Source organism: Akebia trifoliata, chromosome 1 (genome assembly GCF_017979445.1).
Source record: "Akebia trifoliata isolate Shusen 1 chromosome 1, ASM1797944v1, whole genome shotgun sequence".
NCBI lineage: Eukaryota > Viridiplantae > Streptophyta > Magnoliopsida > Ranunculales > Lardizabalaceae > Akebia > Akebia trifoliata.
Window position 1 is genome coordinate 25,631,030 of NC_141375.1, and position 21,843 is coordinate 25,652,872.

At 34.2% G+C, this 21,843-nt stretch overlaps 2 protein-coding genes across 2 annotated transcripts; one reads left to right on the plus strand and one right to left on the minus strand.

The window, feature by feature from the left end:
* Positions 1-410: 410 nt before the first annotated feature.
* LOC147411234 (uncharacterized) lies at positions 411-1,401 on the plus strand. Its single transcript, XM_086446254.1, has one exon. It carries the CDS (start codon positions 469-471, stop codon positions 1,192-1,194), a length of 726 nt encoding a protein of 241 aa, XP_086302380.1. The 5' UTR covers positions 411-468; the 3' UTR covers positions 1,195-1,401.
* A 5,601-nt stretch (positions 1,402-7,002) lies between these two features.
* LOC147411235 (cytochrome P450 CYP72A616-like) lies at positions 7,003-11,042 on the minus strand. The gene is made up of 5 exons (XM_086446265.1): positions 10,734-11,042; positions 8,575-8,795; positions 8,225-8,469; positions 7,723-8,110; positions 7,003-7,637 (listed from the first exon to the last, which is right to left on the minus strand). The coding sequence occupies exons 1-5, from the start codon at positions 11,038-11,040 to the stop codon at positions 7,215-7,217; spliced, it is 1,584 nt and encodes a 527-aa protein (XP_086302391.1). The 5' UTR covers positions 11,041-11,042; the 3' UTR covers positions 7,003-7,214.
* Positions 11,043-21,843: the final 10,801 nt, after the last annotated feature.

The window sequence follows — 21,843 nt, forward strand, 5'->3', positions numbered from 1 at the left end:
TTGAGTGAAAAGGAAAGATCATAAAATTAGAGGGGTATATTATTGAAAAAGGGAAAGATGAGCAAAGACAATTTATAAAGTCGAAGAGGCTCTTTTGGAAAGGGGGTTAGAAAAAGGAAATATAATAAAGTTAGAGAGGGACATTCTTGTAAAGAGATGGAGAGAAAAAGGAATAAAATTAAATATTGCCCTCGAGATAGGTATGAGATTGAATCTGAACCCCTCTTTCTGGTGGTGGGGGAATGAGGATAAACATGGGAAACACAACCATTATATTTTATTATATAAGTGGTAATTATCTTTAAAACAAAATGATATTTCTTAAAATGAACTTATACAAGGGACCACAATTATCATTCATATGTTCTTGTGTGGAGAGAGAGAGAGAGAGAGAGGTCTATATAAGACTTGGATCCCAACGTTTGCACTCAAACCATCCACCACTCATATCTAAGTTCTAACTCACTCATGGCCCCCTCTCCCAAACACCTTTCTTTCATCTTTCTAACCTTCCTCATCTCCTCTTCCCTAATTCAAGCCAGGGAGAGCAAATTCTTCAGCAAGTTCACCCGCGATGAAAACACAGCCACCATCCCCACCACCACAACTAATAACCACGCGACCACCCCTACCACCACCACCACCAATGATAAGGAGACTGAGCTCCCCGAGGAACATGCACCTTTAGGTAAACAAGATGAGGAACCAAGCTTCATCCCACAAACTGGCAATGGTCATGGCCTCTACGGTCGTGACAAGAACCAATACTCTCCCACCACCACCACCACCACCAATAATGCATATGACATGTATGCCAACCTCCCTGGCAAAACATCAACTGAAGAGTACTCCAGCGGAAGCTACAAGTACAAAGAGTTCAACACGGACTCCAACAACAACTACAATTACAACAACAACAACAACAATTGGTCCAAGCACGAGAAACAAGGCATGAGTGACACAAGGTTCCTAGAGAATGGCAAGTACTCTTACAAGTTGAATAATGAGGATTCATATCGTAACGAATACCAGCCAATGAGTGGAAGCTACGAGGGGTTTGGAACATCAAAAGGGGTGGATTCGACGAACAAATATAACTATGGGAACAATGATAATGCATATGAGTTCAACAACTCCAAGGAGGATCCCCAGTATCAACAAGAGGGGGAGACCCAGGATGGATACATACCATAATTAAGTTTGGTCTATAATTATCATTTACAAAACAAAACAACATTGAGGATTACATGGTTGTGGCTAGTTATCATAAATTAAAGTGCAGTATTAAGTTATGAGGGATGTTTATTGTCGTTTTATTATGTTGTCTTGTGTTTCCACAATTTTTAATCCTTGCAATTTAAGTTATAGAGGAATTAATGATTTTTGCTTTTCCATGAAGAATTCAACAAGGCCCTACTTGATATGTGCCCAAAATTGTAAGGTTTTGTGATGATATCTTATTATATTGCTCCAATTTATAAGGGAATTCTCTTGTGTGTGATTTTCATCTTTACACCCATAGACTCGCGTTGCTTGCCCATTTAAGATATATCATGCGGAATGTTAATTTCTTCAATCAGAGAACTTTCTAGTCTTGCCGAAGCATTGTCTCACCTCAAGGTCCATTGACCTCTACTTATAATGGGGGTGGGGTGGGTATACCAGGAAAGGCTAATGGGTCCATAAGAAGATCGCTGGCCCCACTTAATATGAGGTGTTGATTATTTAGAAACTTTTAAACTCTAACCCTATAATAAAAGGGGGCTGATCATTTCAAGGACCCAAAAATTAGTCTTGGTGATTATTTATGACCAATGGCCCTTTTTCATTTGAAGATTCTATCGGTTGGATTTGGGCAATTTTTCTAGGGAAATCTAGTGGCTAAATGGTTGTCGATCAAGTTGATTTCACTGTCGATTTCCATTAGTATGTGAGCCCAACTTTAGTTTGGTTAGTAAACCCAAAATATATGACCCTTAGATTCCCACCAAGGATTACCTTTTCTACCACATTTTGTTGATTTTGACCCCACTTTTAAATTGATAGAGCATTCTTCTCTGCCCTTGTGAAAACAGAGTGAACCAAATAATTGCATTAGCACTCATAATGCTGGGAAGAGAAGAGTGGAGATGACACTAAGAGATATAATAGTGCCTGATTGATAAGTCACATCCCACCTACTTCTATCCCCCCACCACCACCAATTGCTCCATTTCTCTCGTAATGGATGGTGAACCCACATATAATTTTATTTTTTTTTTTGAAGCAAGGTTTCCCCCACACCCTTTGCAATGGGAGTAGTCCCTACCTTCACACATCCCAACCCCATGGAAGCTTCTCAACATGCAATCAGAAGGAGCAAACCCCTATGCTAGTTTTACCGCTAAGCCAACCCCATTGGGGTTTATGGTGTACCTACTTCCTTGGAATCAATCTGGTTTGTCACATACTCGCAGTTGTTCGCCATGTGGCACATTTGATCACCAATCTTTGATCATTCAAGTATCTTGGGAGGACCACAACCTCATCATTCGAATCTTCATTTTGATGGCTGGAATTATTTTGTACGCTGGCCCAAAACTGGTTAATCAACCTTTACGAAAAACATGCTTTAGATAGGGTATTTAAAGGAAGACTAATCAAGGTTTAAAATCTCATCTTGGCCACAAGGGTGTTTTAGAACATGTATGATCTATTGCAAGTCTATTTCTACTCCTACGCAAGGTGATTTTAATGTTTCTTGGGATGGTGATGTACTATCTTATTTCATATTCTACCGTAGTATTGTTGGAGCACTTCAATATTTAAACATTTGTTCATCCCAACCTCGTCACATTGAAATAAATAACAAACTAGCTAACCTAAAATTTATGTAAAGTATATCAAATGACAAAGATGCATAAAAGTACAAAAAACAAGGTATTAAACTCTTTTCTTAAACTACATACTACACATGGAAGCAATGTTTAGAACAATTAGCTCTAAGGATGCTACATTCGATCAATTAGCTAGTCCTTAACTTATGCTGCCTTAGAGTTTATGCAAGATGACTTGAGCATCATACTCGGGGGTGAGAGTGGCAAAAAAGGAGCATGCGTATTGGAAATTCAAAAGAAAAGTTTTGTAGGATCTTAGCTTCTAGCAGAGCAAAGTTTTGTCCGATGCATATTCGCGGACCCCAACCAAATGGGAAGTATGAGATTTGGTCCTTTGACACCTTTGAAATCCCATTAGAGAGTCTTTCTAGATTGAATTCATTTGCATCGTTGCCCTATTGTTCAGATTGCGGGGTACAAGGTGTATAGGCATAGTGATAGTTAAATCTTTTGGGAGGGAGAACTCTCCTAATTTGGTTTCCTTTTGAATTTATCGATGAAGTATTGCTGGTGGGTATAACCTTAAAACCTCATAGAGAATCATGTTCACCTACAATAAATATGTCAAGAGTTTTAGAGAAGTTTACAAGAAAATGATCCAAGTTAAAAGGACTAGCAAGAATTTACTCACAGCCTTCAAACAATTCAAGCAATCAAAATTCGGTTTCTCTCTTCCTAATACGTCTAGAACCTTGTCCCTTGCTCACTCTTGCCAACTCGGATGCATACTCAATAGGATCATTGTCCATGATAGCAAATTTGATGGGTTTCGTGTCCCACGAGGTAGAATACCTTACACTCCTCTACAACATTATCGATTGTCATTCCAATGTTCTTCAATCTCTTATTCTCTTGAGATACATTGAGATTGGATTCCATTAGCAAGCCCAACAAGTCATTGACAAAACTATTTCCCATTTCAATAGCCTTTTCTCACTTTTCAATTATACCTCTTAATAAAGTTCGAACTTCTTCGTAAATTTCAATTCTTCTAGTGTTCACTTTCGGTGGGAACAAGCTGTTCATACAAAATGTTACTTTTTATTTGGATCGATAGAGAACTAGTGATGTGAAATGAAATGTACCTTAAATTTGAGGAATCAATTTGCTGATGCTCTTGGAAAAAAAGTTTTGCTTGTTCAACTTGGAGTCGAAATATCTGTCTCCCTTTTTTAAAGCTGCTACTAAATGCAACCCGAGAGTTCACATCTCCAGTTAAGCCATGGAATTCAGGACATAAATCCAATTCATACAACCCTACTGAGGTGACCTTATTGTCCCATCTATCGATTAATTCATCATAACAAGTAGAAAATGCTGGCAGCATCCACTACACCAAACATCAAATACCACCTTAGGGTATGTACCATACATGTGGAGCACAAGTTTATCAATATGTTATTAGTTAACCCCTTAATAAAAATGATCAAAAGATCCTAGTGTTAATGAAGGATGAGAAACTTCCCAACTATGTCTGAAACAAATAACAATCAACACGATATAAAAAATTAAAACTACCAAGCTAAATGACACTATAAACAACTATAGCAAGTGCACGGAGAAATTTATCAAACATATAGAAGAGAAACCACATCCCCAAAATTTACTTGGGGAAACTATCTCAATGAAGAAGGGAAAAACCACAGGACAACTCCAAAAATAATCCATTATTTCAAAACTATAAATAATACAATTGTTTTCTTATCAAATTCTTGTCCAAAACTTGAGGTATTATATAGAATGAGAGAAGTACAAGGTTACTTCTTATAAGCTTCAATAATTAATAAAAGCTCACCACGAAGTACCTCCCAATATAGATGGACAATAACCAATCTCACCGTGATGGAAATGAGATGAAAATGGCTCACTGAACCTTATTCTTGAGCACAAATGGAAGTCCCAAAGAAAACACCAACTCTTTCTCCATTTTTTCTCCCTTTTTTTCTTTTTTCTTATTTTTCCCTTGTCTTAACTTTTGTTTTATTTTTTATGATGGGGGGTGTCTCAAACCGTAGGTCGCCGCCCAACTAGCAAGGGCAAGGCAATTGCACCATATATTGCCCAAATCCCCCAGGTACATACAATACCTCACAAACCACACATTAACAGATAATCCAGGATAAATCCTTATGGGCAGCCAACAAGGGACTTGAACTCAAGACCTCTCCTTTTTTTTACGGAGGCTCTGACACCCAACACTAATTGGTTGCCTTATCTTAACTCTTAAGAACCCAAAACAGAAATTTGCAACATCTAGAGTTCCCAACTCAGTTTCTTACCATTGTAAATGAGGATTTCTAGGGGCAAATCCTATGTAAGATTGTACTCTTCTTTTGTGGGCTGGTATGGTAAATACCCTCTATTACCTTCCAAAAAAAATCTAGAGAACCTCACTCACTCTTTTCTTCTATTCAAATGGGTGAGTTAAAGATCAGTGAACCTTTATCATGGGCCAAGGAACATAACATAAACTTTATAGGCATGGGCCAACCAACCCATTGGAATACAACACCTAGAAACCTAACAATGGATTCTACGTTCTTAATAATAAAGAGAGAATGTGGCAAAAAATATTATGGTTGCTCAAATTGGTTAAGATCTTCTTGTCCAACTGGTTTTTAGGCTTGAAGATTTCCTATGTAGGACTCAGAGATAAGTGAGCATCTCTACCTTACCTTATGTAGAAAAAAAAAAGACACTTTGCTTTGGAATAGGGGAATAATTAGAGCAAATTTAGTACACTCTCCTCCCCCTACACACACCCATCCATCCCACATTCTTTCAAGCCTACTGGATCCATGACCTTTTGGTCAACCTCTTGGTGGACCCACACACCAAAATCATCTTGATTGGTGATTTAAGGACTTTTGATTTGGTTTTTTTTATTTATTTTTATATATATAAATCATGGGGTTTATGAAAACAGCCAATGGGTGGGTTCCAAGTGTGGGTGAGTTCCAAGTAAAATCAAAAGTTTATGTTTTGTTGAATTTTGAATAATATTAACTTAAGCTTCTCCATGTGGAAAGCAGGGTTCAATGATCCTCCTGTGTTTGGTCCATTTATCTCCATCATAACTTATAAGACCAGTCACAAACAACTTTACTGATGGGGTGGTCTCTTGCTTTAAGAAGTCACCAGACTTACTAGACATAATCTCCTTTATAATCTTTTGATCCATGATGACCAGTTGAGGATTTTTTTTCCCATCCAAGTAACAAATTAACACATTACTTGTAATGAATGGTGAAACCACTTGCTTGTAATGAATCTGGTTTGAAAACCATTTGAAAGAGTATTTAATTCTGAGATTGCACATTGAATTTCTAATCATAATAATAAGAACAATCACGATCCAGAGCATTGTCCCGTTCCTATAACAACACATCGGACTGCGTGCAATGTAGAAAACGACTAGTACATCATTCCTATTATTCCATAGGAACAGGACACCTTACTTGATAATAATAATAAGAGTCGTGCTGGAGTCACCTCAAGATTGGACCTCATATCGCACATCTTGACATGAAAGTGGATAGGAACCATAGATGCTTTTTCACTCGTGTCTTGAGGAAAGCCCCTATGGTTCCCATACACTTTCACATCAGGGTGTACACTTTCACATCAGGGTGTGCTCTGTTAGGTCCAATCTTGAGGTCACTGCAACATTATTCTAATAATAATAATAATAATAATAAGAGATAATTATAGGAATATAATTTTTTATAAATATTTCTCAAACCTGTAAACTTTTAGATAATTAAAAAATTTTCTCTTTTTTTCTGGAAATTACCTTGATCTCTATGCGCCTTGAAAAATGACATTATCTTTTAATAAATTTATCAGAATGTCATTATATACAGGAAACTGACTTATTTCTTAATCAAAACTCTAACGAATTTTCGAGGGGACTGCAAATGAATAATGAAACAGAATTACATCGATTCCAAAAAGGGAAAAAAAAAAAGTTTCGTTATCTCTTGGGAGTTGGGAGCTAATTTCTACTCTTATGCAAGGCAATTTTAGTTTCTCTTGGGAGAGTGAAGTATTAATATTTTACATTCAACCATAGAATTGTTGGGGGCAGTTCAATATGTAAACACTCTCTCATCCCAACCTCATCAAATTGACATAAATAATAAATTAGCTTAAAAATTACTCAAAATGTATCAAATAACTACATTGCATTAAACTACAAATAGACGATAGGGAACTCTTAAAAAGTATAAATAAACCCAAAGCTTGAACTATATGCTACATATATGGAGATGCAATCCTTGGCACTAGCTACAAGGATGATACATTTGATTGATCAACTAATCTTTAACTTATGCTGCCTTAGAGTTTATGCAAGATGACTTGAGCACCATGACCAGGGGTGAGAGTTATAATAATAGAAGGAGCATGAGTATAGGAAGGTGATAGTTCAAAAGAAAAGTTCTGCAAGATCATAGCTAAAGCCATCTTAGCTTCTTGTAGAGCAAAGTTTTGTCCAATACACATTCGCGGACCCCAACCAAACGGGAAGTATGAGCTTTGATCCTTTGACGCCTTTGAGATCCCATCAGAGAATCTTTCTGGATTGAATTCATTCGCATCGTTGCCCCATTGTTCAGGATCACGGTGAACAATGTGTACAGGGACCATGATTGCTACATCTTTTGGGAGGACAAACTCTCCTAGTTTAGTTCTCTTTCGAGTTCGTCGAATAAGTACTGTTGGTGGGTATAACCTTAAAACCTCATGGAGAATCATGTTCACCTGCAATAAATATTTCAAGAAGATTATATATGTTTTATAAGACAATTAATCAAATTAAAAAGACTACCAAAAATATTTTACTCACAATCTTCAAACGGTTCAAGTATTCGAAATTTGGTTTATCTTTTCCTAATACTTCTAGAACTTCCTCCCTTGCTCGCTCTTGCCAACTCGGATTCATACTCAATAGTATCATTGTCCATGTTATCAAATTCGATGTGGTCTCCTGACCGGCAAAGTAAAATAACTTGCACTCCTCTATCACATCGTCGATTGTCATTGCAATGTTCTTCGAGCTCTTATTCTCTCGAGATTCATTGAGATTGGATTCCATTAGCAAGCCCAACAAGTCATCGTTAACACTAGTTCCCCTTTCAATAGCCTTTTCTCGCTTTTCAATTATACCTCTCAATAAAGTCCGAACTTCTTCAAAAAGTTCAATTCTTCTAGCGTTCACTTTAGGTGGGAATAAGCTGTTTATGCAAAATGTTGGGCAAAGAAGATAATTAATTAGCAATGTTGTACTCGTTTATTTTTATTTTTTTGTTTAGATCAATATAAGGTTAGTGATGCAAAATGAAATGCACCTTAAATATGCGGAATTCATTTGATGATGCTCTTGGATAAAAAGTTTCGCCTGTTCAACTTGGAGTCGAAATATTCGTCTTCCTTCTTCATAGCAACTACCGAATGCTGCGCGTGAGATAACATCTCCAGTTAAGTTTTCGAATTCGGGACACAAATCCAACTCAAACGACCCTTTGGACGAGACCATCTTATCCCATTTGTCAATTAATTCATCACAACAAGTAGAAAATGCCGGCACCATCCTCTACAACAGACATCAAACACCAACTTAGGGTATACGCCATACATATGGTATGTATATAGTGAGGAGTTTATTTAATTTTTTGTTGCATTATTTGAATATAATTACCTTAAGCTTCTCCATGTGAAAAGCAGGATTGATGATCCTTCTGTGTCTGGCCCATTTATCTCCATCATAACTAGCAAGACCAGTAACAAACAACTTTGATGATGAGGTGATCTCTGTCTTTATGAAATCACCAGACTTATTAATCATAATCTCTTTTATGAGCTTTTGATCCATGACAACTATTTCAGGATTTTTTCCCTTCCAAATAACAAACACCTTACCTGCAGAATGATCACCAATTGACACACTTAAATTACTTCGAATATTCACTTCAGTTAGCTATAATGAGATGAAGATGTTGAGAAGCAAAAGTGGAAAGACTAGGACCAATTGCACTCCATCACTAAAAAAAAATTTCCTTTGCACTCCATTTTGGATGGTTGCACTCAAAGTAAAAATAAAAATATTGCATTCCTTTGGTTTTTGTTATTCTTCTTCAACTATGCTCACATAAATTAGTGTTGGTTCAATAGTTTAAGAAATGCATAATTTACTACTCCAACGGAGAAGACAAAGTCATGAGAAGGTGAATAATCCTAAATCTTAGCATTACCGATAATGAAACTAGTAGGTTAAAATATAGTTTATAAAAAAATAAAAATAAAAAGGTTATTTTTCAAGGTTGGTGTGCAACCAACTACTAGTGATGTGCATATAAAAAAAACTTATACCTTACCAAGTTAGTAAAGAAAGTTTCCTCACCGCATCACCTTGTCGCATCAGAAAACATGATCAAGAGCGGATTTATATGCTATTGCCAGGGATAACAAGGGTGGAAAAGAAGATACGATGCCACCAGGTTGTAGTGGACCAAATTATAAGAACTTCGAAAAAAAAAATTATTTTTCACTATTGGATTTTAATTTAAAATTTGGAGTTCAGTCGATGTTCATTTTCAACAACTTGGATCAAGCACAAAAAAAGTTTCTTTTTCTTGAATGATTTTTTTTTTTAATTTGAATTTGAATTTGAGTTTTTCGATGAAATGTATAGTGCTGAGGTGTTGGATTGCCAATTTGGTAATCCATGGGGCCCATTGACGTTTAGTAAGATATGAAATCTTACTAAATTAATCAGGTTGGCCTCATTCTTGTGAAGTTGCACTTAAAAATTACTAAATTGATCTTCAAATACATGAATTAAGTACCTTTTCTTTTCTCATTGCTATAACAAAATAGTAATAAACATTATTACTATTTATTACCCAAAAATTACTAAAATAATCTTTAAATACAAAAATAAAATATTCAATTTAGTACCTGTAGAGGTAGATTCAAGTTTTACCTTGATTGACTCTACCCTATTAATCCATAGTGGCTCTTCAGTCCCCCCTATAAGCACCAGTGTGGTACTTGCCAATAATCCTCTGAAACCCAAGTTAGAGTTGTAGAGAAAAATAGTATTCCAGAAAAACAATACTTTCAACCCTTGTTCTCTAGGCCAAAAAGATCCTCTCTCCTCCATTAATTCTTCTATTTATAGATTCTTCCTTCAAATCATGATTTCTCCTTTAATTAGGATTCGATTATGGTGAATCCCCTGATTGCAAAGATCCTAAACGAAATTGGGATATCTGAGATTGAGTCTAAGATTCCTGGGAGATCTCTTCCGAGATCTGAAGACTTAATATGTATAATATTAAATCATGCAGATATTCCAATTAGACCTGCCCTGCTAGGCCGATCAGATCTCCCCATATGCTATTCTGCCCTACTAGTCAGAATAGACGCTATTATCTTGGTCTACCTTGCCACTGAGCAGGGTTGGATATACTGGCTTGCTCCAAGTATCACTTACTTGGCTAGGACACGTGCACGGTCGGTCTAGATAACATACCATTATTACCCTTCACACTACCTTTATCTTGTTTTCTCATTACTCATTATTACAATAAAATAGTAATACAAACATTATTATTATTAATTATTTATAATAAATAATTTTAAAACAGGGGAGGAAAGAAGAAATTGTAAAGGAAAATACTAGAGTGATTGAGCCGCACCCAGCCTTTTTTATAATTCTTTTATTTATTTATTTAATTTTTCTTTAAAACTAAGTAAAGATCCTCTACTTATTTATTTATTTAATTTTCCAAGAAAAATGTATCTTTGTAAAAATCCCTAAAACATTGAAACAGATATATAGAAAATCTAACGTACCATATTTCATCATCGCTTTTTGAAAAAAAGGATAAAGACGTGGCACAATGTCATGAGACGACAGACTCATAGGCTGCTTAGATCTCATGACCTCCTGATCCATCTCCTTCAAGTTCCCATATATGAATCCGTATGGAAGCCCATTGATCCCTTGAACCTTAAAATACCTCTCTAGACTCTTGGGTTTCAACCATTGAGAGTACAACAACCACCAAACCCACGAAACTAATATAACAGATGAAATTGAAAGACCGATAGATACAACAGAAGAAAACGAACAAGTCTCCATAATTTTCTTTGATTTCATGAACTAAGTATTTCTTTAACATTTATAGATGGATGGTATGAAAGATACTGATTTTCTCGAATAATAGACGTGTCGTGACTTTGAAGATAACCGTGTTAAAGAGCCTAAGAGTCTTTGACAAATGTCAACTTTGCCTTTGTGCTTAAGCAAATAAAGATGATCGGTGACGTCTGTGGCTTTGGGGGGATTGCGTGTGAAATGGGATTTTGTTTTCAGTTTTCACATGATAAAGTGACTTTAAAAAAAAAAAAAATTGCTCAACTAACATTTAAATTGATATGGTTGTGGGCATCACTGACATGGATGTGTCTATATAGAACATTATTTTCAGAGTCGTGATGGGCTGACACAAAAGGAGACACAATGACATGATGCCGTGCATATATTTCATAGATACTTACGAGTAAAAAGCGATTATGTGCACGCCACCTCATTATTTATGTCATCTTTGTATCTCCATATGTATTTATGATTCTGTGCACAATAATGTCCCAAATGAGGTCAATTTCAATGCTATTCCAGCATGACTCGAAATTGATTTCATGAGCACGTATTTCTTTGACATTTATAGATGGATAGACACAAAGTGTGAAAGATACTGATTTCATGTGCAATAGACGTGTCGTGTTAAAGAACCTAAGATTATTTGACAAATGTTAGCTTTGCTTTGTGCTTAAGCAAATAAGGATGATTGCTTAAGTTTGTGGAGTTGGGGACAAGATTTTGTTTCCAGCTTCCTCCTAAGAATAATGATAAATGACTATAAAAAAAATAGGAAAATGCTCAAGTAACATTTAAATTGACATGGCTGGGGGCATTGCTGACATGGATTTGTCTATAGAATCATAGATACTTTTCATTGAGATACAATTGAGAAGTAGTTATGGTTCTGTGCACACCAACGTCTCAAATGAGGTCAATTTCAATGTTATTCCAGCACAACTCAAAAAAATAAAAAATACTCCAATGAATAATGATAAGGAAAATGTTGAAGTAATATTAAAATTGATATCGATTCTCACATTGCTTATGTGGATGTATGTACAGAACCATAGATGTTTTTTATCGAGATATGAGTGAAAAGCATCTACAACTATGTATGTGCCTCCACAACAGCAATGTGAGAATTGATGTCAATTCTAATGTTGGAGATTTCGTCTAATAAGTTTGGTGACTTCTTGAAGATAGAGAGGACCCCTTCATTCAAGTTTTTTGTGTCTAGTATTGGAAGTTATGATGGAGATAAATAGGCAAAACACAAGAGGATCTTCAACCATGCTTTCCACATAGAGAAGCTTAAGGTAATTAATTATATTCAAATCAAAGATAAATTGGGTAAGGGTATTATTGAAGAAAAAAAATACGATGAAGAATGCTAACATTCTCATGAGATTTTGGGTTACTTTAATGATAAACTTACTTTAAAAAAAGAAGACATTCAAAATTCACTCAACTGCACAAAATCATAGAGTTTTCCTTGTGTATCTTAAGGAAAAAAAATCTATGGTTCATCTCACATGCCAAGTCAATTGAGTTTTTTTTTTTTTTTTTTTTTTTTTTTTTGAGTCACTTCATTACAACACTACTCCAAATTTGGCAAACTAAACCATTGACTTAGCGGGAGCAAATCCTTTATAGCACTCTTTTCCGGTAATGCACTTAGACAATTAATAGAGTGTCACGTCAATCATAAACTTAAACTACACCATTAAAAAATATAATTTCAAGAGATATGAATTGTTATGGATCATGTTAAAAAAATAATTTTTTTTTTCAAATCTAATCTAAAGCATAAGTTCTAAGAGATATGAATTGTCAAAGAATGGAGAGAGGGAGTTTCTATTGGCACCACCAACTTTTAGTTATTTTCAACCAATTACTTATTTTCTTTATTTTTAGTTGAGTACTGTAATAAGTACAAGTTAGGGTGCCAATAATAGCTCTCTTATCTTATTTTACATTACATTACACCTTACCATTATTCTCACAATGAAGTAAATAACTAAGTGTAGCTTTTATACATACATATCTATATATAGGGTAGCGCTATTTGGCTAACATTTTGGCAAACACATTTTTCAAAACATGGGTTAGAGGTCTTGGAATGGGCTGATTTTTGGTGAGGATGATCTCTACGGTGAGGAGATCATCATCACCAAAAATCAGCCCATTCCAAAACTTCTAACCCCATCAAAAATGGTTTACAAAAAATGGACGGTTCACGAATTTTCAACTTGTAAACTGGGGTTAAAAGTTTTGGAATGAGCTGATTTTTGGTGAGGATGATCTCCTCACCGTAGAGATCATCCTCACCAAAAATCAGCCCATTCCAAGACCTCTAACCCATGTTTTGAAAAAGTGTTTGCCAAACTGTTGGCCAAATAACGGGACCCCTATATATATATATATGGGTCCCGTTTGCCACCCTAAGCTTTACCATACACTTTAACAAATGTGTTTTGTCCTACATGGGTTAGAAGCCTTGGAATAGGCTGATTTTTTGTGAGGATGATCTCTATGGTGAGGAGATCATCCTCACCAAAAATCAGCCCGATCCAAAACTTCTAACCCCATAAAAAATGGTTTACAAAAAATGGACGGTCCACAATTTTTAAACCGGTAAACATGGGGCTAAAATTTTCGGAATGGGCTGATTTTTGGTGAGGATGATCTCTATCATCCTCACCAAAAATCAGCCCATTCTAAAACTTCTAACCCATGTAGGACAAAACACGTTTGTTAAAGTGTAGGGTAAAGCTCAGGGTTTTGAACATTTCCCTATATTGCATGAAATTACAAATAAAAGGTACTAGAGTAGCCTTATTTTAAAGAAGAAAGAAAACACACAAACTCAAACCACTTAGACTTATACTACAAATATGAAGCTGATGCAATCCTTAGAAGAAGAAGCTATATGAGGATATATGCTACAATATTGGATCAATCAGTTATAATCTTTAATTTATACTGCCTTAGAGTTTATGCAACATGACTTGAGCACCATTTTCAGGTTTGAGAGTTAAACCAATAGAAGGAGTATGAGTATAGGAAGGTGAACGTTAATAGGAAAATTTTGGAGGATCCTTGCTATAACCATCTTAGCTTCTAGCAGAGCAAAGGTTTGTCCGATACATATACACAGACCCATACCAAAGGGAAACTATGAGTTTGGATCCTTTGACGCCTTCGAAACCCCATCAGAGAATCTTTCTAGATTGAATACGTTTGCATCATTGCCCCATTGTTCGGGATCACGGTGTACAAGGTATAAGGGCATGCACCGTGATTCCTGTATCTTGTGGGAGGGAGAACTCTCGTAGTTTGGTTCTCTTTCGAGTTCTTCGAATAATTGATGTTGGTGGGTATAACCTTAAAACCTCGTGGAGGATCATGTTAACCTCCAATAAATTAATATTTCACAAGAATTAAACTAGAAAATTTATAGGAAAAATTATAAAGTTAACATGAATTTACTTACAATCTTCAAATGGTTTAAGTCGTCGAAATTCAGTTTATTTTTTCCTAATACTTGCAAAATCTCTTCCCTTGCTCGTTTTTGCCAACTCAAATGCATACTCAATAAGATCATTGTCCATGCTAGCAAATTCGTCGAGGTCTCCTGACCGGCAAAGTAGAATCCCTTGCACTCCTCTATCACTTCGTCAATTGTCAATCCAATGTACGTTCCCGGAGCTCTTATATATTCTCTTTAGATTCATCAAGATTGGATCGCATTAGCAACCCCAGTAGATCGTCGTTAACACTCTCTCCCATTTCCATAGCCTTTTCTCGGTTTTTTTATCATAATCTTTCAGTAAGATTCGAACTTCTTCAAAAATTTAATTCTTCTAGTGCTCATTTTAGCTAGGAGAAGCAACCTGTGTTCATACAAAATCAAAATTTTTGAGTGATGATTATAATTTGCTATGGTACTCATCCTTAGAATTTTCATTTCACTTCATATATATATATACAATCTAGTATGAAATTAAATATACCTTAATTTGAGGAATACGTTTTTAAACGATCTTTGATAAAAAGTTTTGTTTGTTCAACTTGAAGTTGAAATATTCGCCTTCCTTCTTCGAAGCTGCTACCAAATGCTGCTCGAGAGATCACATCTCCAGAAAAGTTATGGAATTCAAGACACATATCCAATTCTCACGACCCTTCTGAGGTTGCCCTCTCCCATTTGCCGATTAATTCATCGCAAGAAGTAGAAAATGCTGGCAACATCAGCTACAATCAAACAAACCATCTTTTTAATGGTTTTTTTTTTTTTTTTTTGTTTAAGTTTCAAGAAAATTGTGATCTACAACCTTGTGGTGTCCGATCATTTTTTGGATTTCACATGGAGGATCGATGCAATCAAATGAAAACTATATAACCCCACACAAGATTTTTGAATAAGTGATTGTCTGATAATGATCAAGCAAGGAACATTCATCTTTATGCCAAACAAGATTTATTGATCTCATAATTCATTTGATGTTTTTTATGAATGTCAACTAAGTATTGTAAGTATATTTCCAAGTTGTTCAATCATTTGATAACCAGAGTCTCAGATCAAATGTATCAATATTCGAATACATATTGGATAAGCTTTAGAATTTGAAAAATCTATTTGAATCTGATATCCAAGATTATTAGGTAATAGTTGATTTTTCAAATACGAATCCGAAATTTGGATCAATTTTTCAACTATCTAGCTATTACAGCCGTATTTTCAAGTTATTTTGGAGCTTACAAGAGCGAACTTCTTTGAGCTTAAGAAGATTGGAAGAGAACACATCTTGAGACAACAAAAATTCGATCGATCCAACAATAAACAATAGGGTTTCAAAAGTAATAGGCGCAGAAAGGAATTTTATTACATTGATTTCATATTATAGGAAGAGAATATAACGTGATAGAAATAGACTTCATAGGTTTTTTATGTGACTGTAATCATAAAAACACAATTCGGATTCAACAATTATTCGATCGGGATTCAATTTTGATTGATTCGTATGAATTTGAAAATTTTCATAAAAATTTGGGAAAATGTTTAATGTACAGATGTTGTTTGGGTTTTTACCAAAACCTATCATTTTTAACTTTCCTACATACTATACCTTGTTCTTGATATTTGATTGGAAAAAATTAAAATTTTGAGGGTGAAGGGTAACAATTTACCCTATTTTGCGATTAATTAATATATTATCAATTATTTCCTTGATCCTTTGATTTAATTTGCAGTACCTAATTCAAAGAATTTTATGAACTTTTAGAAAATATTTGTAGCTATACCTTTAATACACATTTTAGTGACAAATTGTAAAATTCGTGGCAAAACGTAACTTTTTGCGATGAAATGATTTTCATGGATTTAAATATTCTTTTTTAAATTTATTTCCAAGATTATTCTACATATTTATTATCGATTTAAGACATATTAGCAAGGAAAAATTTAAGACATATGTATAATACATAAGCGACAAAATGTAAAATTCTTGACAAAATGTAACATTTTGAGACGAAACTAAGTTCATTGCTAAAAATATTGCCCCACATGCTAGTACAATTTACTTGTCAAGATTATATTACATATTTAGTGACGAAATGAGATTCGTAGCAAAAAAATCTATAACACATATTTAATGACTAATTGTAAAATTCGTGGAAAAAAAATTAATTTTTTGCAACAAGATGAGGTTCATGGCTGAAATGTTGTCGCAATTACTTTTCCCGCTTACATGATAGGAGGGGAAATTTTTGGCACCAAGGCTTTAGCCATTAGTTTTTGCAATTACTGCATATTTTGTTGCAAAAAATATTATGAAGTACCTATATAACGACAAAGTGTAATATTTGTCGCAAAAAGTATACCTTTTGTGATAAATTGAGTAGGGGTATTATTGAAGAAAAAAATGCAATGGAGAATGTTAACATCGTTAGGAGATCTTGGGTTACTCTAATGATAAACTTACTATAAAAAAAAGTAAGACATTCAAAATTCACTCTACTGCACAAAATCATAGATTTTTCCTTGTGTATCTTAAGGAAAAAAAAATCTATGGTTCATGTGACATGCCAAGTCAATTGAGTATTTTTTTTTTTTTTTTTTGAATCACTTTATTACAGCACTACTCCAAATTTGGCGAACTAAACCATTGACTTATGGTCTGTTTGGAAAAACTGTATGTAAAGTTGTTGATGCTGAATTAAGTTGCTGATGCTGAGAGAAAGTTGCTGTTGCTGTTGCTGAAACAACTTGCTAAATTAAGTATATTGTTTGGTAACATACTGTCTAATTGTGCTGTTAAGATGTTAAACTGTTTGGTAACCTGCTGTCTAAAAATTGTTGGATGAAATTAAAAATAATATTTAAAAAATATATTATTTTTCTGATATAAGTAATAATATATTAACCATAAATATAAACATAGGATTTAATATTAAAAAATAAAAATAAAAATTCAATTTCATTTTTTCTTTGATAATGTCCATTAAACAAACGGTTGACATGGGTGCATAGTCCCAAGGATTTTCATAAAATTGTAGATCTAAACTAATTCCTAAAAACTAATAACTCATTCTTGGAAATTTTTAATCTCTCCACTTATCTCAACCACCTTTTGATAGAGATCTTGGGCCTAGCAATGAATCAAATTTTTTTTCCGATATCCAATCCGATCTGATAAATATCCGAACCGTCGTGTTAGATCTTTCTCAATCCAACGATTGTAATGTTAAGGAAAAAAATATGTCACACCCATGTTTACTAAATGCACGCCAATTCACATTATCACTATTAAATTCCATCACTATCCCCAAATCTATAGGAAAATGATAGAACCATCAAATTGGATAAGAAAATAACCAATAGTGAAATACGTTTTGACTTGTTGATTATTTGGATGAGCTTCAATCATTGTTTATTTCCCATTATAATTGGACTCTACTCAATAACGTTTTTTAAAATTTTAAAAGATAATATTTATTTAATCCCTTTAAAAATATTTCAATGTATCTTATTTTATATTTTTTTATTTAAAAAAAATAGAAAAAAAAATGTAGGAAATGAGTATCTCAAATTGCTGCTTTATCTCTATTTGTTGTCAAGCCAGTGAACAATTTCTAGAAAAGTAAAAGGATTTTTAAGTAAAATAAAAGAAAAAATTACTTACCTTTTAAAACCATGAACTCAAATTATCAAAATTAATATTTCAAATTGTTGATCTCGGTGTTTCATGTTGAAACGTTGGGATTGATGAATGTTCAATATCAATGATTAGAAAAAAGTTGGTGTAGTGTTAACAAAAGTTGGTGTGGCAATATAACTTTATTTGTTAAGTTTGTTTCTAACCCACAATTTTTCTGTGGCTGTGGGAGAACATTGTTGTCTTTAGTGATTGCAAGTTCGATTGATTCAAAGAGGTGTGTGGGTGAGTTCTGTGGGTGCTGTCAAGAGCCCAAAAGCAAGTTGAATGCGATGAAGGTGGGTTCCATGAGTGAGTCGTGAGTGAGAGAGGGTTTGAGAGAGTTGGCCATTAATGGATGGTTGAGGTGTTGTTGTGTAACTAAGTAATTATTTGGTGTTGAGAGAGTTGGCCATTAATGGATGGCTGTGATGAAGGTTTGTGAGTGATGGGTGAGAAGACAAAGATGTTTGTGCCTTAATGGTAAACATGAGTGAATGAGGGAGATGAAGGTGTTGGGACGAAGAGAATGAGGGTGAGTTTGGGTTCGATTGAACTATTGGAGAAGATGACAATTGTGTTGAGACCAAAGGTTTGTAGGTGAGTGAGCATTGAAATCGATTGATGAATGGATGTAAATTTCTGTCTTACTCTTCTTTCTCTTTTAAATCTCTGAAAATTTTCAATTGAGCTCTTGGAGAAGATGACAATGGATTGCTTAAAACACGAAAATTGAAAAAAAAAAAAAAAAAGTTGCTTACCTGTGTGAGTTGCAGAGATGAATTCCTGATTGTTAAATCAGAGAGAGAGAGAGAGAGATGATGATGCAAGTAAGTTGTTCACTCTGTTTTTGCGGAACCGATTGATTTTGCGGAGCCTCCGTGAAGTGATGGTAGTCGATAGAATCGGCTGGTTTTAACGAAAGAGTCGGCAGTTTAAAAGAGGTTCAATCCATTCCAAACACTGAGGTTTCAAAAAATCGGGCGTGTTCGGATGAATTTAACCGGCCCACGACTCTTCCAAACAGACTATTAGTGGGAGCGAATCCTTTGTAGCACTCTTTTCCTTTAATGCACTTAGACAATTAAGAGAGTGTCACGTCAATCACAAACTTAAACTACACCATTAAAAAATGTATGAAAATTGGAGGTTTAGTGACCGTCCATTTTCATTGTTATGGATCATGATAAAAAAATAATATTTTTTTTTTCAAATCTAATCCAAAGCATAAGTTCAAGAGATATGAACTGTTAATTAAGTCTAGAAAAAAAAAATGGAGAGAGGGAGTTTCTATTGGCACCCCCAACTTTTAGTTATTTTCAACCAACTACTTATTTTCTTTATTTTTAATTGAGTACTGTATTAAGTAGAAGTTAGGGTGCCAATAGTAGCTCTCTTATCTTATTTTACATTACATTGCACCTTCCCATTATTCTCACAATGAAGTAAATAAGTGTACAATAATATTGCATGAAATTACAAATAAAAGGTACTAGAGTAACCTTATTTTAAAGAAGAAAGAAAACACACAAACTCAAACCACATAGACTACAAATATGAAGCTGAAGCAATCCTTAAAAGCAGCAGCTATGTATGAGGATATATGCTACAATATTGGATCAATCAGCTATAATCTTTAATTTATACTGCCTTAGAGTTTATGCAAGATGACATGAGCACCATTTTCAGGTCTGAGAGTTAAACCAATAATGATAAAATGACTTTAAAAAATACGAAAAATGCTCAAGTAACATTTAAATTGACATGGTTGAGGACATTACTGACATGGATTTGTCTATAGAACCATAGATATTTTTCATCGAGATACAATTGATTGTAGCTATGGTTCTGTGCACAACAATGTCCCAAATGAGGTCAATTTCAATTTATTACAGCACGACTCAAAAAAAAAAAATACTCCAATGAAGGATGATAAGGAAAATTTTGAAGTAATATTAAAATTGACATCGATTCTTACATTGCTTATGTGGATGTATGTACAGAACCATAGATGCTTTTTATCGAGATATGAGTGAAAAGCATCTATGACTATGTATGCACCTCCACAACAACGATGTGAGAATTGATGTCAATTCTAATGTTGGAGATTTCATCTAATAAGTTTGGTGACTTCTTGAAGATAGAGAGCACCCCTTCATTGAAGCTTTTAGTGTCTAGTGTTGGAAGTTATGATAGAGATAAATCGGCAAAACATAGGAGGATCCTCAACCCTACTTTCCACGTAGAGAAGCTTAAGGTAATTAATTATATTCAAATCAAAGACAAATTGGGTAGAGGTATTATTGAAAAAAAAAAATGTGGTAGAGAATGCTAATGTCCTCATGAGGGCTTGGGTTACTCTAATGATAAACTTACTTTAAAAAAATAAGACATTCAAAATTCACTCAACTGCACAAAATCATAGATTTTTCCTTGTGTATCTTAGGGTGGGGTGTATATATATAGATATATACATGGCATATAAGTTTTGGAATGGGCTGATTTTTTTTTCTGAGGATGATCTCCTCCTCACCAAAAATCAGTTCATTCAAAAACTTTTAACTCCATCAAAAGTGATTTAAAAAAATTGGACGGTCCACGATTCTTCAACTTGTAAACTAGGGTTACAAGTTTCAAAATGATCTGATTTTTGGTGAGGATGATCTCTTCACCATAGAGATCATCCTCACAAAAAATCAGCTCATTCTGAAACTTATAACCCCTATTTTGAAAAATGTTTGGCTCTCACTCCTAACCTGCATTATTTATAAATTCTCAAAAAATTTAAAAAAACAATCAATTGGAATGTTTCTTTATGGGCCACATTTTTGACCTTTTATGCCCACTGACCAATAGTTTATGGAACTTGCATGTTAAGGTCCACACCACCATAAGAAAGCCCCTCAAAAGGGTCTATTATTAATCATAAAGAGATAAGATATTAATTGATATTTAAATGGTAATTATGAGAGCAGAAGAAAATCACAACTACATTTTTCACTGAGATCCATTAATTTGATAAAAAAAATATTTATTCACCAAATATTATATGTCAAATCATCATCCTAATCTAATGGTTTAATTTGATCATTTTCCGTCGGTAGATGTATTTTCCACTGAGGTACATTAATTTGATAAATTTATTTAACCACCAAATCTCATAAATCAAACCATAATCTTTTAAGTTGTCATGGTAAATTTAGTCATTTTGCCAAATGAGAATATTTGTCATGTGGCACATTCATTAGGCCCACGATGAAAAATATTCAGATCCGTTTAATTTCTTTTGAGTACGACTTGAATAAATTCAATAATTTATTTTAAAGGTTCAAACATAAAAATGAATTTAACAAAATATGATACAAGAAGATTGGTTTATAATTCTAGTTTTTTTTTCTTAATTAATAATAATTTAAAAAAAAAATGCTTTAAAAAATTCTATACATACTTATTAGAGAATTTTAATACCAACACCCCCGATTTCACCACTTACCCCTTTCATCATCAAATACGACGTTGACTTTAAGTCAAGGAGGTAAACCTAAACTTGCATTTTGCAAGGGGGTAAACCTAATATCTATAATTTTAATAGGGCCTATTTCTAAAATACCTAAAACCCATC

Excerpts from the sequence above, each read along its gene's own strand:
- LOC147411234 (XM_086446254.1), top strand. The coding sequence starts at position 469 with ATGGCCCCCTCTCCCAAACACCTTTCTTTCATCTTTCTAACCTTCCTC.
- LOC147411235 (XM_086446265.1), bottom strand. The coding sequence starts at position 11,040 with ATGAAATCAAAGAAAATTATGGAGACTTGTTCGTTTTCTTCTGTTGTA. Across the intron at positions 8,111-8,224 it reads ATGAATTCCGCATATTTAAG|CTTATTCCCACCTAAAGTGA; the intron begins GTGCATTTCATT and ends TTGCATAAACAG. Across the intron at positions 7,638-7,722 it reads ACTTGAACCGTTTGAAGATT|GTGAACATGATTCTCCATGA; the intron begins GTGAGTAAAATA and ends TATTTATTGCAG.